Source organism: Mirounga angustirostris, unplaced genomic scaffold (genome assembly GCF_029215605.1).
Source record: "Mirounga angustirostris isolate CCGP_5_RB_7025 unplaced genomic scaffold, mMirAng1.0.hap1 SCAF_14, whole genome shotgun sequence".
NCBI lineage: Eukaryota > Metazoa > Chordata > Mammalia > Carnivora > Phocidae > Mirounga > Mirounga angustirostris.
This window is the reverse complement of record NW_026991722.1, coordinates 4069910-4087324: the sequence shown is the minus strand read 5'-3', so window position 1 is coordinate 4087324 and position 17415 is coordinate 4069910. Positions and strand designations below refer to the sequence as shown.

Genomic DNA, 17415 nt, shown 5'->3' with positions numbered 1-17415 from the left:
CATCACCTTCCTTGCATCCATTTTTAACAAAACAGTCTTTTAAAATATTGTGTGCTTTCATGTCGAAGAGATTCAAACAGGGTTCCAGTTTTATTTTTAAGGGTTTTTTGTTGTTGTTGTTGTTTTTTGTTGTTTGTTTTGGTTTGGTTTTTTTTAGTTTAAAAGTGGAATCTATGTTTTCTTTAGCTGTAAAAGCACAATCAAGGCACCGTGATAAGTGAGTCAGTGTTGTAAAAGGAAAACGAATTTTGCCTTCACTCACATGAGCTATAGAAGGAGGAAGCTTTATTGTCCCTGGGAAAGTGATAAGGCAGAGTAATTGTATATTATACTGTCCTGGAACATCTGCCTGAAGACTGTTGGAGCAATTCATCTATCATGGGCGATACAGCATGTTTTGTCTTTTTGCTTTAACCCGTCCCCACTGCTGGCCTGCGCGGAGGTTTTGATAGGGCCTGCGCCTGGGCCGGGGCTCACATTAATCAGTCCCCTTGTTCAACACTCCAGCTGACATAATTACAACCTGCGCACAGCAGTTATTCAAGCCGAGTCCTTGTCACTCGTGGTGCGAAACTACACAGCTCCGATCCCGGAGGAGATTGCCTTATCACACAGAACAAGGGCTCGCAGGAGTCGAAGAGAATAGAAATGGGAAAATGTCTTCCGGGAGTACTATATATTCCTTTAAAATAAGACATTTGAGAGACTTACAAGGGACAAAGGGAAGCATTGTGTGCAGACACTGAAATGAACCAGTTATTATTTTTAAATGGATTACATGGAGCATTTTGTAAAGATAGACGTAGATTATTAAATAAATTCAGTGGCCCTTCGCCATCAGTGACTATTTTCTATTAACTGTTTCTACGAAGTAATCCTATAACTTCAGAATTAGAAAAGCCTTAAATGCTCCTTGATAAGACTCAATTTAACAAAATTAATAAAGTATTCACTTGAAATCTACTATCAAGCAAATACACACTCAGGGAGTTTTGTAAGGAACGGAGTTCGAGCCAGGGAAAGATTCTTAGGAAAGACTTACAAAGATGGGGCAGTTGGCAATTTCCTGTGGCAGTGCAGTTCCCAGAGAGAGGGGCCGGCAAAGAAACTTCCTGTCTTATCTCCTGTCTCACCCCTTGCTCTGATCCCAGCCTGGATGGGTGACTGGCCAGTCCACACCTCAGGAAACCAGGTGTGAGGGATGCTGTCTCCTTTTGGCCACTTAAGTATTTAAAATTTTAGGGGAGCCCCTGCCCAACTAGACTACAAGAATCTTGGAGCAGGTGGTGATGTATGCCATCACTTCTGTCTGTGGAACCACCCGGTCAGCCGCACTCTTAGGCTTGCGTGCAGAAAGTTGTTGGTGTTTTAAACCGAGCCATTTTATTTTTCTCTTCAACATTATTAGATTGTCCCAAGTAAAACCAACATCTGGCCTAGACTGTCAGAAATAGCGCAAAACGTATTTGGTTCAGTGAAATTTTACTTATGTCACCTTAAATTTGAAAAAGCTTTCAACTAGAAATGCTACAGTAAATTATCATATATATATATATGTTATTATATAGGATATATATGTGTTATGTAGGATAATATATAATGTTATTATGTAGGATATATATGTTATATAGGACATATATGTTATATAGGATATATATTATATAGGATACATATAGAGGATATATATTATTATATAGGATATATATATAAACATGGAAGGTGATTTGTAAAGTAGCCTTTGTTTTAGGTCACTGATTTCCAGCCACAGTTCCGTAACGTTCTACTTTAGTAGCTCGGACTCCTTCGTGAGTATGTCTCTGTACGCCCACTGTTTTGCCGCCTTCGCCCCTTTTATAAATACGACTCCAGTGATTGCATGGACCTAAAGGGATGGTCAGGCTGCACCTTTCTGAACGTCCTTAGTACGCACCCTATTGCTCAGAAAGCTTCTTATCCACATGCCTTTCCTGATTTTACAGCATTTCACTTTGCTAAGCTTAGGTGGTTAATAGAAAAGGAAAGAATAAAATCCATCCTGTAAGAGATGAAGACTTGGGTGGGGGCTGTGTTGTTCAAAGGTCCAGGATAAAAAGAGTGGCAAGATAACACTGAAGAGAGTCTCTGCTGGCACTTACTGCCGGCCGGCCAGAAGATTAGTGGAAGAGTTTGTAGGGCTAATTGGACATTTTGATTTTCACAGATCATGATCTTCACGCGATATTGTTAGCTCAGCCTAGAAAAAGTGTTTCTGTAGCCAAATAACTTTGAGAAACACACTATATGTCGTACCCTTTGTCCACCCCCTTTAGACTCATTAAAGGCTCACAGAACTCCTGCTGTAGAAGTTTCCTACTTTCCTAAATGGGCAATATAGCAGGATATTGAGAGCTGAAACAGTTAATGAAATGTATTGTTTCTCTTTGAGCTAAAGAAGAGTCAAGGAGAAATCAAGGTTCTTCGGGGCTTTCACCTGCCCGTGGCCCCTCCTCCCTCCATAGGACACGGAGGACAGGCCGAGTCTGGCCACACATTTAAATCAGTCTCCTTTTCTCACTTCACAGGGTGTAGGAGGGGGGCCATTCTTGAAATGTTAGATTCTAACAAAATAATTTGAGTTTCTAACAGTTCAGTGTTGCTTCCTACCATTTTCTTACTTGTGATTTTCATTGTTCTCCAACAGAGTGGAAGGCGGGAAGGAGGTTGTTAGGTTTAAAGCAGATTATCTCTTCTTAAGGGCTGTAGATACCTTGAGCAGAGATTGAATAGAGAAGTACTGTGATGGGATGTGACTGTGGGGCCATGAATGGCCAGGAGTGGGTGGCAGGTTACGCCTGCTCCTGGGAACAGAGGTAGTGGTGATGCGATAGGTAAAACTCTTACATAATGAACCCGTCGAAGGTGGTGCTGTATCCATAGGAAGTGTGCACATAATCCGTCTCGTTAGAAATCAGTTGAAATCAGTAAGGCATTTTAAATAGTGTGGAAAGCAAGGTGACTTTAAGCCATTATCAATTAAGGATGTCACTGAAGGGGGTACAGCAGTGGATGGGTGAGATTTTCAACTCTGTTTCAAAATTCAGTTTCATGTTAAGAAGCACACTGTGGATGTACATGACTCATCTATCATATGGGGTTGTCTATGGGGGCAGAACCAAAACTATTCCTTTGTGTGTTTCCTGTTCTGTGTGTGGTAGGCACTACATTAAATATATTTTGAATAAATTCATTTTGAAAACAGGAAATCAATACATGAAGAAATAGATTTGTTGTTGTTGTTGTTACTGGACACTTTTCCATATGAACTAAAGCAGTAATTGGGCTTACATGACTTTTGTTCTGAAAGTGCCTCCCAGGAAGTGGGTTTGGAAGCCTGGCCTTGTTCCCTTGGCTTTCAGACCAGCACCTACCTGTGCAGACGGACAGAGGCCTCCTGGGGGTCACACGTGGCTGGTGCTGCAGCTGCCGTCGGGCAGTCCTCTCCGTGAGCACCCTGCCGTGTGTGCACCCAGAATGTGCTGTGAGCGCGAGGACAGCACCATGACCTGGAACCTGGATACCTGTGTCCGCTCGGGAACAGGATCAGTAATGCATTGGTTTTCATCCACTTCTGTGCTGACTTACAAATTCTTTTTTCGTATGAGACATGGCTCTGCTTTAGCATCAGATGATGCCCATCACCTTCCATCACATAACAAATACTAACATAATTATAAATGAGAAATGGAGAGAGAAAATGTACATGAGTTCTTGTAGTCAGAGCGATTGATTTCAAGGAATTGGGATTTATGAACAGCAGAAAGTCATGAATGTAAGTGGTCTGGTAGGAATTATCGTATTTAATAGAAGCCACCAGTTAAGGGGGAAAATGAAGAAAATTCATAGAATTCAGAGCAGGGTGATCCAGAAAATATACAATTAAAATTTGCAGGAAAAATTCAAGACATTGTATTTTGTGATTATTTCTGATACCTGTAAACTTTTTGTCTTAGTTTAACAATAAAGGCTTTAGATAATTTTGTAAGTAATTATAACATGGCATTATTTTTAAATATCTATTTTACTTAAATACCCATAAAACTTATCATTGTACATTAATTTTACTATATGAACTCTGTCATTTGAAAAGTCAGAATCTCACTGCTGCACCCCATTTCCCTGAGATAACCACTTGTAATCATTCATATCTTGGTCCTGCTGGAGAGAACCTAAAGACTTTGCTTATTCCTCTCTTTCTTGGTTTGCAGACAGATTCTGGCTGTTGTAACATATCCAAAAAAGTTAGCTCGATTACCCCATTTTCTGCTACGCCCCTCCCCTCTTCCCTGTTTTTATTATAGTATTCTATTTGGCAATCCAAGTGATTACTTTTACAACTGGACTTACTGTACTTAAATCTTTTACCTGATTCATCAGTTTGAATTGTTTCTATATAAACAGGAGAATCTCTGCATTTAGGGTTTTCCCGACCTCTATTCACAGCTTCTGTCGGCTGTACTGCTCATTGTTTATAATATTTACATTTGATACAATACTATACAATCCACTTATTTTTAAAATACATGTTCTGATCATATTTGCTTTACATGAGTAAAAGAAGATATTCTCATGAATCATCCAGGTGCCCCAAATATATACTAAGCAAACATGAAAGTTTCCTGACTTATAAGCCTTTCCATAAAGATAATTACCATCAATAGCATGCTGACCTTCCTTCTTATACCCATTTAATTCATTTATGTATCTATGTGACTATGTGTATATAATTTTAAAAAGATAGAAGATGCCATATATGTATTCATCTGGAACTTTATTTTTGTTTTAACTTAGTACTATGTCTTGCAAGTTTTTCCCCAGTGGGACATAAGGTTTACCTTATTTTATTTGAAGGCTTTTGTCCGACAGATTACGGTGATTGATGAGCATACACACTAGGCCTTGGTCAACAGCATTTGCAGGGAGGTGGTCATGGGCAGGTGCGTGGTTATTGTTCCTCCCTTCAGCTTGTGTCCATAGCTGTTGTACTCGGAAGCAGCACTCGATTTTATGGTGTTGGATGTCATGCTGGGAAAGTTCTGGGCCTCTGGCTGTGGAACTGCTCAGCTCCAGCACTGGGGGAGTACCATCCTTCATGGGTGTGTGTTTAGGGCTGTGGTTGAACAGTCTAGTGACCTGGCCCACCAGGGCTCTTGCCTTGTCCTGACCCCACTAAACGTTCATGGCTGGGGAGACCCTCTCCCTGTAATCAGGCTGTGTCCTCCCAGTGTTGTACCAGGTGTAGTTGGCTTCCATGAAGCTCTGTAGGACACAGGCTGCTCCTCTGGGAAGAGGCTTGCAAGTTAGCCCTTCCCCGTCAGCAGTGTTGAATCCCACAGTGTGGATCACCAAAAAGTAATCCATTCCTCTGTTAACACATACCTAGTTTCAAATTTCTTCCTAGTGTTTCGTGTTTAGCTTAGTGTTACAAATAATGGCTTAATGCTTGTTCTTGTGGCTAATTTCTAGAGATTGAATTCCTAAATCCAAGAGTATGTGTGTATTTTAATTTTGAGGGCTATCCTCAAATGTCTTCCAAAAGCTGACACTGTCAGCAGTGATACTCATTTCCCTTACCAATAATTAATGTTATCAATCTTCTTGAATTTTGCCTCTCTGTTATGTTAGGCTTTAATTTATATTTCCTTGGCTACTAGAGTCATCGATTACCTTTTAATGCTTACATAACCTTTTATAGATCCCCAATTACAGATTTCTTGCTTATGCTCTTCATCCAGCTTTTGAGATTTTTATCTTATTTTCCTTATTAATCATAGGTACTCATTTTGTAGTCTTTATATTAATCATTTGTCCTTATATATGTTGCATGTATTCTCTCCATGTCTTTGACTTGTCTTTTAACTTTATTTATGTTTTATGGTATATAGCAGTTTTAACTTTTATGAAGTATATTTTGCTACATCTTTTTGTAGCATTTGGGTTTTGAATTTAGGAGCACTCTTTCCAACCAAGATTATAAAAATATTTTCTTGTATTTTCTTCTAGCACTTTTATAATTTCGTGTGCTTATGTTAATGCTAAAATCCAAATGGCATTTATTTTTACATGGTTAGGGCCATAAGAATCTAATTTGTTTCTCCTCATACAGCAGGCAGTTGACTCAACACCATTTATTATATAAAACCCATCGTTTCCTTATTGATCGGAAATGACATCTTTATCACTTATATACATGGATCTTTGTGCTATCTGTTCTGGTGATTTATTTTGTTCAACACTCCAAATGACATTCATTTGCTAAACATCCATCAATAAAATGTTTCATTTTAGGCAGGGGAATATGAAATTCTTTATTCTTACAGCTTCTCACCAATTTTAAATTTAAACAGCCCAAATGTTCTGTAGTCTAAAATTATCAGGTTTTTTCCTTATGGGTCCTTTAGTGAGAACAGAAGTGGTAGAGGACTGTATACCTCGGGCTGCGTTACATAAACTGTGAAACAGACCCTGAGCTTATGTATCGGAGCACATTTGCCAACTTGCAGTGACTTGGCAGCTTTATGTTCTTCTCTCCCACAGAGATTTTTCTCATTTTTCTTAGACTGTTTTTTTTTGCCCAGTAAATTTATAATTAAATACTACTGGTTAAAAAAATACGCGATTAACTTCTTAAGTTTAATTTACATAAACACTTCCTTTGGATTATTCCTTATTCATTTTGAATTACTGTTATAAAGATATAGTAGAAACCCCTTTCCACTGAAATTTTAGATAAATATGTACTGCAGTGCATAGTATTGATGCATTTGTTCCAAAACATAAAACTTAACTACAGAGTAATTATTTTCAAGAATATGAGTTCCAAGACAATATTCCAAACAGGCAGAAGAAGAAATTGCATTTCTCAACGTATACACACATATACACTTATATAACTGTTTTGGGAATCTGTTTTTATTCAAATGAATTGAAATTGCCTTTCAAAATACAATAAGAAAATTGCTAATAATGATCCTGATAGTTGAACTGTCTTGCATGTAATAGAAAGACTAGTAGTAGTAATAAAAAAAGAATTGAGTACCTAACTGCATTTTCTGAATATGCTTAATGTAATTTACTTTAATTCTCCTGATAGCCTTATGAGATACATGTATTATTCCCATAAACCAAAGGAGTGATCCATGGTCAGAAAGTTTGAAGATCAAGGTGTTGAACAAAACTGACATGACAAGTAGAACTTTCAGAATTTTTTGGTCAATTTACATATATAACAATGCCAAATTGTTACCAAAAGATTAAGACCATCATTAATTTCACACAAGCGAATTTGAGAATGTCGAGGCAGATATGTAGCTTCACCTGGGGAAACAGAAAACTCAGATTTATTTAGGACCTCTGTGTGCAGACACCTTCTCTACCCTTCAGCACATGGCCTCTGGGCCAGTCTCTCTGTGTTTCAGCTTCTTTATCAGAAAGATCATATTATCAATACATACTAATAAATACATAGGAAATACCCAGTTGTGTCAGGGATATTTATTATTGGCCCAGGTCTCTCTGGTTTCGTAGTTAACTCAAGATGTTTGCCACGCCTGCTGAAGACCACAGTTTTATGACTGACTCCATGATGGCCTGTGTAGGTGATAGGGGAGGGAAAAGAACAATGCAGAAGGATGAGCTCAACCAGTTGTGAGCCTTCTGTGGCCTGGCTTATTGAAACAGGTTGGCACGTGCACAGACTGACCAGCTCACTATAGTAGGAAGCCCAGAATTAGCTTCAAACAAGTAAAATATTGGTGAGATGACATTTCAAGTCAATGGGGCAAAGATGGACTAGTGTATTGAGAGATCCAGCTTGTGGTCTGGATCTACACTTTGCACCACACTCTAGGATGGTTTTGAAATGGATCTAATACTTAATGTAAGGTTATACAACTATACAAGTACTAGAACCAAATTTGGGACAATTCTTTTATAACTTCCAAGTAAGAAGAAAGCCACTGAACAAAATTTAAAAACTTCTGTTTTACCATAAGCAAAGTCAAAAGAAGAAAAAAAGGAAACGAAAAAATATTTGCAGCTTCTGTTATAGACCATCAGTCTCCTTAATGTATAAGAGAGGGACTAACAACATTGTAGAAAAAATGGAGATCAAAATATGAAAACAGAGCGTGGAAAAGAAAATACATATGGCATTTCATTATTTGAAGATACTTAGCCTCATTCATTATAAGAGAAATGCAAATTAAAAATTAAAAAATGAAACTCCAGTGAGCTGGAGTTTTTTTCTCCTACCAAATGGGCAAAAATTTGAAAGTTTGGTAACATACTCCATTGGCAAGAATGTGCAGAAATAGGATCTCTCAAGCATTGTTGGTAGAAATATAAATTGCTACAACTTCTCTGGAGGGCAATTTGGCAGAATTTATCAAAATTACAAAAGCATATGCCCATTGACATTTGAAACACTTCCACTTGGCATCATGAAATTCTCTTGGCATTCTGAGAAATAGAAAGTGTTCTACAAGATTATTCATTGCAACCTTGTTTTTACACTAGCAAGTGATTGGAAACAACATAAATGCCCAATCAGTAGAGGATTGCTTAAATGTAATATGCTGTACCTGTACTGTGGAGTACTGAGTGGCTGTTAAAAAGGGAGAAAAAGAAGGCAGAGGAGAGGGGGAGGGAAGGAAGGGAGGGTAGAAAGCAGCGACAAGAGGCTCTCATGCTGATGTGGAAAGATTCCCCCTGGTTGCATTGTTAGGTAAGGAAAGCAAGCTTATATACCTGGAGGGTGGAGATAAGAATGTACAATGTATTTGTGGTTTGAAAAAGTCATTTTTAATTCTCCAGAAGATTGATAAGTTGTAAGTTGTACCTGCTGGGGGGAGTGGGGGTTATCTGGACAGAGTGGGACGGTGGTAGAAGGCAGACTTTCACTGTATCTGTCCATTGTTAGACTTTTTGTTTGAAATATGCAGTTTTTTGTTCAACAGCTTCACCAGTGCTTTTTGTTTTAATAACCAAAATAACATATATCAAAAGAGGGAAAAAAATTCAGAATTTTTTTTAAGCTACCTTTTCCTTAGATTAAATATAATACAAATTTAACTTAATGCTTTTTGTGTAATAGTGAGTTAGTAAGTAGTAATAATAAACAATTTTGTGGAGCTCTAGAAGCCCTTTGATATTCTGGTTATTATTTTGAAATACATTGCCTTTGAACTGAATAAAGTATTTCCTTTATTACATATATTTTAAGAAGCCTTAAAATTAGTTCCCATTTTGGTCCTTTGGCTATTGCCCAGCATGTATATTATGTAATACATTGTACATTACTCTCTCATGTATATATCATAAGCTATCTCAAGGCTGTCAACACATCATATCCCAAAATCTAATTCTGAGTTTCCTCATAACTTTCCTGTTTGCACTGTGCATGCAGGTTGTGGTCCCAGAAAGTCCTGCATGCATCCCCAATCGTCATAGGGAACCTGCAGCCAGTGGTCAAGCCTCTAACTTCAGTGGAGCCACTTTGCTCCGGCTTCCCGTGCTGAGTCCCGAATATCTATCCTTTTTCTTTTGCCACAGTGTCTTGATTACTGTGGCTTTGGAGTAACTTCTGAACTCGGAATGTGTGAGTCCTCCAACGTAGTTCTTTCCTGAGACTGTATTGGCTCTTCTAGGCCCTGTGCATTTCTGTATGAACTTTAGGATCAGCATTTCAATTTCTGTAAAACATCCCACTGAGCCTATGACAGGGAGTGCATTAAATCTGTACATCAGTTTAGGGAGTATCACCGTCTTAATATCAAGTCTTCCAGTCTATGAACATGGGACACAAATAAGCTCTTTACATTAAAAATCAGTGTCAAAATGAAGACATTGTTCAGTCACCCAGTCCTAATGATTATGTGCCCAGTTGGCTTAACTGCTGTTACGCCTGGTGACTTGTCCATGACCCTGTTGGAAATCATATCTTGGAGTATCCTTCCTTCTCCTGCACCACCAGCCTTGATTAGCACCACTTCAGTGTACCGTGCTTATTACTACTCGTAAGTTCTGTTTGTGGGAAGAATGAGCATTTTGGGGCTGAATACCATTCAGAATTACTTACCAGAAGGTGTCTGATCTATTTATTGTTCCTCAAATTTTGCGACACGTTATGAGATGTTCTCGAATGCAGGGACTAAAGTTTGCCCCTACCTCTGCAGGTGTTCTGCTTTGAGGATAGTGGTACAGTATGTGCTAGCTTTTACTTCTTAGGCTTTGATTGGAATAGTTTGATTTTGCAGGTGTGAAAGGCTCAGTTTTGTCCCAGTATTTTAAAAAGTTTTGTATGGCGTGACATTAAATGCAGAGGAAGAGATTTTGATTGCATGCAAATACACTGTCATCCATGAAATACAAAAATGTATCTTTTCTGTTGAAGACAGACATTGCCTATTTTATGTTTTTGTTAGCATGTATTTAATTAGCATGTATTTAATTTAATCTTATCCGTTCATGTATAAAACAAAATTATAAAAATATGTATACATGTATTATACATAAAATATATGAGCAGTATATATAGTATAAATAAAAATATATATGTGTGTATATGTAAAACATATATGTATGAAATGGTCCTTAATACCTTATAAAATATCAACTAACACACCACATCTTTCTTGTTTTAGTCTATATTTTTAAATAGAAAGAAGCCTCTCACCTTTTTAAATTTTCCCTCCCCCACCCCTTTCACTTGCTTCACCATTAGTCTCCTGATTGTTAGCTTCCACATGCTATTTAGGTACTAAGAGATGCTGGTTTATTTTTGTCCAAGGTACACCCTTTCCAAACACAAAATACTCTGTTTTCGATGTCATCTCTTCAAGACCTTCACCGAAGAGGAGGATTCATTGCTTTATATTGTCTTGTATTTAAGTATGCGTTACAGATCGAAGTTGGTGGCTTTTGGCAATTCTGATTTCCTCGCTTCATCAGGATTGTCTTTGATGATTCTTAATGTCTGGCTTTTTCCACAAAGAAAAAACATAGGTGGAACCAAAGGGTGGGCAGTCCTAGTAACAGCACCAACTAAGTACGGCGGGAGCGGTTTGTTTTCACTCCCTGGTGTCAGTAAACACTAGTGAGTTGAGGGGGTGTCATGGAAAACAAATGGGAGATCTGCAGAATTAAGAGAGTGATTTGGAACAGTTCACTCAGCTAGTTGGGGAATTCAAAAAATGGCCCTCTTCCTTTTAATTATCACAAAAGTGGACATTTGTTTCATCCAGCCTCAGATGTTTTCCTGTTACTTTTGTTAACATGATGTTATTATTCCAAGGATATTGATATAATTAAGAGACTCTCCAGCCTCACCCTTTTCCTAGAATGTGCCTAGTATCTTTGATATACTTACATGTAAGGATGGAGGTCTTAACCTTTGATAGTCAGCTCATCTCCTGATGCTCCCTTCCTTCTCTGCAAAATCTCTCACTGTCTCTGCCTCTAGGAGTAGTGTGATATCCTTGAAATAGCCAGCCAGTGACAAGCACAGAGGACACATGAGATGCTTATTCATTTTTTACTTAGGACGGTGATTATTAACAGTAGGGATTTTAGGAAAAGCAAGTTTGGTAATTCAGTAGTGACATGAAAGAAATAAGCCGTATATGCATATTTTCACAAACGTAAGGTATATTTAGTCTAAGTTCTAAGAGATACTGGACATAAAGTTTGACAGAACCCTAGCCAAAGGCAAAGCTTAAAATGGCTGAAAAAATTTCTGTTCTGGTGGTTCTTCTTATTTTTAAAAGTGTTTGTTGTTGTTATAAATTTTTTAATGGAAATAATACATAATTAAAGTATATTTGGAAAATAGAAGTGGGCATTGCTATATAGTTGCGTTAACATTTTGCTGTGTTTCTTTCTGGTATAGCAACAGGGGGACTGGTCTGATTTAATCTTCCTAACTCTGTATAGTTGGGCACGTGCATCTCAGGACAGACTGCCTGAGGATAGAAGGGACTTAGCCTAAGCTTTTCCAGGGGAATATCTTGGATCCAGTTACAGGACTATTCCCACAATGCAGGATGCCCATTCACAAGGAAAAATATTTGCATTTCCGCTTCATCTGGATGCCTGTAGGAAAGGTCACCCTGTCCACAGCTCTGCATCTGCGGAGTGCTGTTCCTAGAGCCGCTGTTGTGAGCTCCGCCGTGCTTTCCTGATACTCCTCCGTTCTCTCTTCATGAGTGAAGAGATGACGTGTTCACTGGGTCTCTAGATTTCTAATGTCCTTTGTTGCCTTTCCTTTGTGTGATAGTGTAGCTACTATAAAATTGTTGCGTTATAACCGTTTCTGCGTTCATCACCAATGTTCTTGGAGCGCATCCTGCAAAGTCAGCATCGCAGTTGAATACTACACACAAATGCAATCCTACTTAGAAGTGTTGGGGCAGCGCAGAGCCTCGGGAAGCTTCCGGGTAGGACCTTTCATCGTCTGGTGTGCATTGTGAGATGCGTTTGCTAACTACCATTTTCTTACTTTATTGGTCACAGAACCTTCACTTCAAACAACATCCTGCAGAAACTTTGTTCTTCGGCAGTACCCTCCAGAAATGCGATGATCCTATTGCTTGGTTTTTCTTTTGGCATTTAATTGTGCTCTGTGGGAAATTTGAGGCCAGCCTGATTTTTTGTTTCTAGTTCAGTGCATCCCCTCTCCCCGGCCAACCTGCTTGCATTTGCGGTGCCCTCTTTAGTACTGTTCTAACAAAGACAAAAGAAAGCAGCTGTGTATGGGCTCAGAAAGGGTCTGGGTGTGCAGTGTCTGATGCAGAGACTCACAGAGGGCTGAAGGAGCCGATGGAAGAACTTGCTTCAAGAGCAGAGCCCTATTCCCTCTTATCCGGGCATTTCAGGCCTTGCCTTTCCGAGTTGGTAGGAGAACAGTGCGGAGAGGAGCCTACGCCTGTTTTCAGGGCTGTTTGGCATACAGAATACGGGGCCTCCATTCTGTCTTTCAGTCCCTCATGCTTAGAAACCTGCGCCAACGTGCAAAGCTCACCGGCACTCAGCACACTGCTGCTTTTCTATCTCCAGACTGTTCTAGAGCTCACTGGACAGAACGTAACAGCCAGAGCTGCTCTGTCGCCTCAGTGTTCTAAACTCGGTGAGGCCACAGTGCTTCCCTCCGCACCACTCCTCCCTGGTGACAGGTGTGTTCTTAGGGTTAAGGAGACTCCTTCGGTGCCCTCAAGTGGCACCAGGATAATCTGATAGTAAAATCGTCGACCCTGGGATTTTGAGCTTCGGGTTCCACATAGAATTGGATCACTGAGGTAAAAGATCAACCTAAAAATTAGCACCAGGGTTCGCAGAAACTACCAGCGTCGTGGGACTGCTGTGTTACCCAAGTGGGAATCACTGTACTCGCACGGCCCTCGACTGGGGCTGACGCACAGGAAGGCCTCCATCGCTGTGGCTGCTAGCGTCGTCTGTGGTCTCACGGCGCCGACTCGGCCTGTTTGATTGACTTCTCTTTCTTACCCGGTAGGTCAAACTGTGCTGAAAACATCCGCAAGCACATTTTACACACGGGCAAACATGAAGGAGTCAAGATGTACAACTGCCCCAAGTGTGACTACGGAACCAACGTGCCTGTGGAGTTCCGCAACCACCTGAAGGAGCAGCATCCCGACATCGAGAACCCTGACCTGGCCTACTTGCATGCTGGTAAGGGCTAACACTGTTCCCAAAGGTGTAGTTTATTCACCCGAGCGTTGGGGTGCTAGCTGTCCGTTACTGTCACTGACTTTGACACACGTGAGAGCATCTGCTTCCAGACTTCTAAAAAAGCACATGCCGGGCTTATCCCACTCGGCTGTGAAAACGGGTCTTTTCTGTCGTATGTCATCAAGAGCAACTATGACAAAAGAATCCCCCCGGGATGATAAAGTTAGTAATAGCAAATAGTCCACGCTCGGTTGACTGAAACGATAGCAGTTTGAACTCCACGTTTTGACTAATTGGTGACCTTTTTAAATTTTTTTCAAAAAACGTTTGTGCTTTAAAATGTTACGCCCTGTCCCTGTGCATCATTGTCTTGGGATGAGTGCCTGGGAAGGGAGAGCGTGTGCCCCGGGAGGGTGAGTTGAGCAGCTCGGACAGCGAACCGTGATGTCACTCGTGTCCCAGAGATTAGGGGGGACTTGTCCGCAGTGTGAGGGGCACGGTGCTGACGGCAGAGGATGGCCGCTCAAATAGCCTCGCCTCCTCAGGTCGGAAGTCAGACCTCGCGCTCTGGAAGCCCCAGAGGTGCGGACAACGACAGGGTTCAGCAAGCCTCTCCCTGTGCATAGCCCAGCATGTTGTTTCATTAGCAAGCACGCCTTCCTCGATGTTGAATTCTTACTGTGCAGCAGTGGGGTGGGGTCGGTGACGAGCGTGAGGGCATGTTGGAGGAAGTGCTTATCCTGAGGGAGATTTAGAGAAAGTTCCAGAACGTAGGCCAAGCGGTACTATACTTCAGTAATGCCAATTGATACAGGGAATGCAGATGCTTTGGGATCAGTTAGAGCCACATGGAAACCCTCCTTCTTTGGGTACTGGCCCTGTGACCTCAGGCAAGCCAACCTCGTCACACCTCAGGTTCCTCCTCTGTAAATCTACATGGCAGTATCTGTTTGAGGGGTCCTTGTGAGCAGTGAAAAAGCCAATGGCCAAGCGCAATACTTTTTATGCCTGCCTAGCAGGAGCGATGCAGAAGGGCTGGGGGTCATGGTGGTGATGCTGGACGTGTGCCCACAGTGTTTGAAAGTCATGGGAACCCCCACCCAAAATGCAAATGTTATGGGAAACCCTACCCATTGCAAAATGCGTAAGTAATGTTTGCTCAGATAACATTTACATTAAAAGAAACGGAACTTAGTGAATGATTTGATTTAGAAAGATATTAACTATTAGTTATTAATACATTTGACAATGTCTGCATATAAGGTTATTACTTGGTTTATGCTGATGTGTCCTTTCAAATTTCTGTTTATGCTCATATGACTGGCTTTTTAAGCAATGGTGGAATGTCTGTACTTGTCATCTGTGTTGTATCCAGGGCTGTTTTTGAAAAACAAAAACACAGGTCGGTATTCCTTATGTGTTGGTGAGGTTGTTACCGAAATGCTTTGAATTGGACAGTTTATAGCTTTAGGCGCAAGAACAGGTAAAGTCACATTGAGATATCTTCTGGCCGTCAGTTCCTATGGATTATTCCTTAAGATGAATCGTGACCATACAGAGGCCATACTGCCTGTGGAAGGAGGCACTTCAAGTAGCCGCCAAGCAAAATGATCTAAATTGATGCTGGGTCATCAGGAAAGTGCCGTTTTCCAGAGAGTCCTGCTGCACCTCCTTCTTAAGGTGCCTTCTGTGTCGGTGTCTTCTGCCTGTCCGTTGCACCAACTGGATATTACAGATGGGTTATTTCCCTAAAATAAAGGATTTGTAACTTTGAGATGAACGCCGAGGGAAGGAGGAGGAAACTAATCGCAGAGCATAGACACACATTCCTTTTGTCGCTCTGCGCAGAAGGACAGACCGCTTGGCTCATACCGTCTGCACTAGCGATGCTGAGTGGCCCTGGAGAGATGTTTTGGGATAGTATTAGTATAAAACAAGTTTTAAGAAAAATTATTCTAGTTTCTTTGTGTATATGTGTAATGCTCATGTGCATAGAGTCCTGGTTTTCGGTTTATGTTTATCATTCTGTTTGAAACTATTTTCTGCGGAAGTCTCTGTAGCTAGCATTCCTCACACACCAAACCCAGGTGGTACACGTGGGATGGCGGTGTCAGCTTCTCCCCGGGCATGGCAGTGGTGCTCTTTGGTAATATTTTTGCTTTGGTAAACTTAGCTCAGTTAAGAGAAAACTTTAAAAGGGTAACATTTTTTAGGCTATGACTGGCTTTTTAAACGTGTAATTGTAAATCATCTGCAGTACATTGGGGGCTATGGGAAAGGAGCCTTCCTCAATATACAGTAAGATACTGGATCAAGCTGTTGCTGTTCTTCATTCCGTGTTGTTTGGTGGTGGAATGAGGGCACAGTTGATGAACCCATGCCGGGCAGTAGGGACTGGGGCGGGCCTGCAGCAGCATCCAGGTTCTGCAAGAGTGGCTCCTGGCCCAGAAAGGCGCCATCAGCTGTGTTCTGTGGTGTCCGCACTGCTCATGTGCTGAGCATCTTATAGCCCAGCATTCAATGAAGCACATTTTGCAGTTCTTTTAATAAAAGGTTGAGTTCAAAACTACCCCAGAACAGACAAACTAAATCACTCCAGTCCTCATGTGGCTCTACCATGTATATCAAACATGCAAAAGACCACTAGAAGGGACACATTAACCAGCAGCCACAGAAAAGTGCCATTCGGGATATTTTCAATTTTAATTGAGATGATTTCTGGAAATTTATATGTTAAAGCAAGGTATCTTGTTTTTTGTTGGAAAACAGCTCCGCAGATAGAGGTTTTGCTGTGATTGTGTGCTTCCCCGGGTTGGGTACGTGAAGATGTACCTGCAGTCATGGAGGTAATGTACTTGGGCCAGAGTTCCCCAGAGACCAGGTCACATCCTGGTGCTCCACACTGTGAAGGTCGCAGACCTCTGTGCAGCTCAGAGCTTCCCATCCTCGTGCGCGCAGTCAGGAGCATTCTGTGCTTCTGTAGGCATGTAGGCGTGGCCTTCAGGGTAGGATAGATTTGAATGTCAGCCCCATTGCCTTGTTGAATGACTCCGGAACTGTTGTTTTAACTCTGTGGGTCTCGTGTCCCCTCTGCACGGTGGGGACAGTAAGGGCTGTTAGGACAGTGTTGTCCACCATCAGTACCAGGTAATGTGCTCTGTGCACAGTTACTCGTGGCCATACGGAGCATCCATGGTTGCCCATTGTTCTCCGTCTCCATCACTTCTGTGGGTAATTCATGGTCTTGCCTCTCAGTGATTTCCGGGAACTAAAAGAATGATTTTGGCATCATTTCTCATTTCATACTCCAGAGAATTAAAGGTTCTATGTGAGCTCTAATTTTTGTTATAGCTTTGTTGGAAAAACAGATAAAAGTGGTTATTTTTAAAATGAAAGTTGATTATTTAGAAATGTATTTGTTGATTTCCAGGCATTCGGGGATTTTTCTAGTTACCTTTTTGTTAACTATTGAAATGGTAATATAAAATGATTTCTAGCTTCTGTCTACTGTGCTTATAGGACATGATACTGAATTATTTCAGTCCTTTGAAATTTGTTTATGCTTTCTTCATGACCAGCATTTGGTTAGTTTTGGTAAATGTTTCAGATATACTAGAAAGGAACGTAAATAATGGTGCTGTTTGGTGTGTATTCTGTGTTCCGTACATATCACTTACACGGAGTTTTTTTTTT

The 17415-nt window shown here is 40.7% G+C and overlaps 1 protein-coding gene across 10 annotated transcripts in view; it reads left to right on the top strand.

The window, feature by feature from the left end:
- The window catches only part of ZNF407 (zinc finger protein 407), a 470693-nt gene that overhangs the window by 284435 nt on the left and 168843 nt on the right, over positions 1-17415 (top strand). For all 10 annotated transcript variants that reach the window (XM_064577670.1, XM_064577668.1, XM_045886546.3 and 7 more), the window contains one exon: positions 13544-13722. In XM_064577670.1, coding sequence (XP_064433740.1) covers positions 13544-13722 — 179 coding nt within the window. The remainder of the gene's footprint in view (positions 1-13543; positions 13723-17415) is intronic.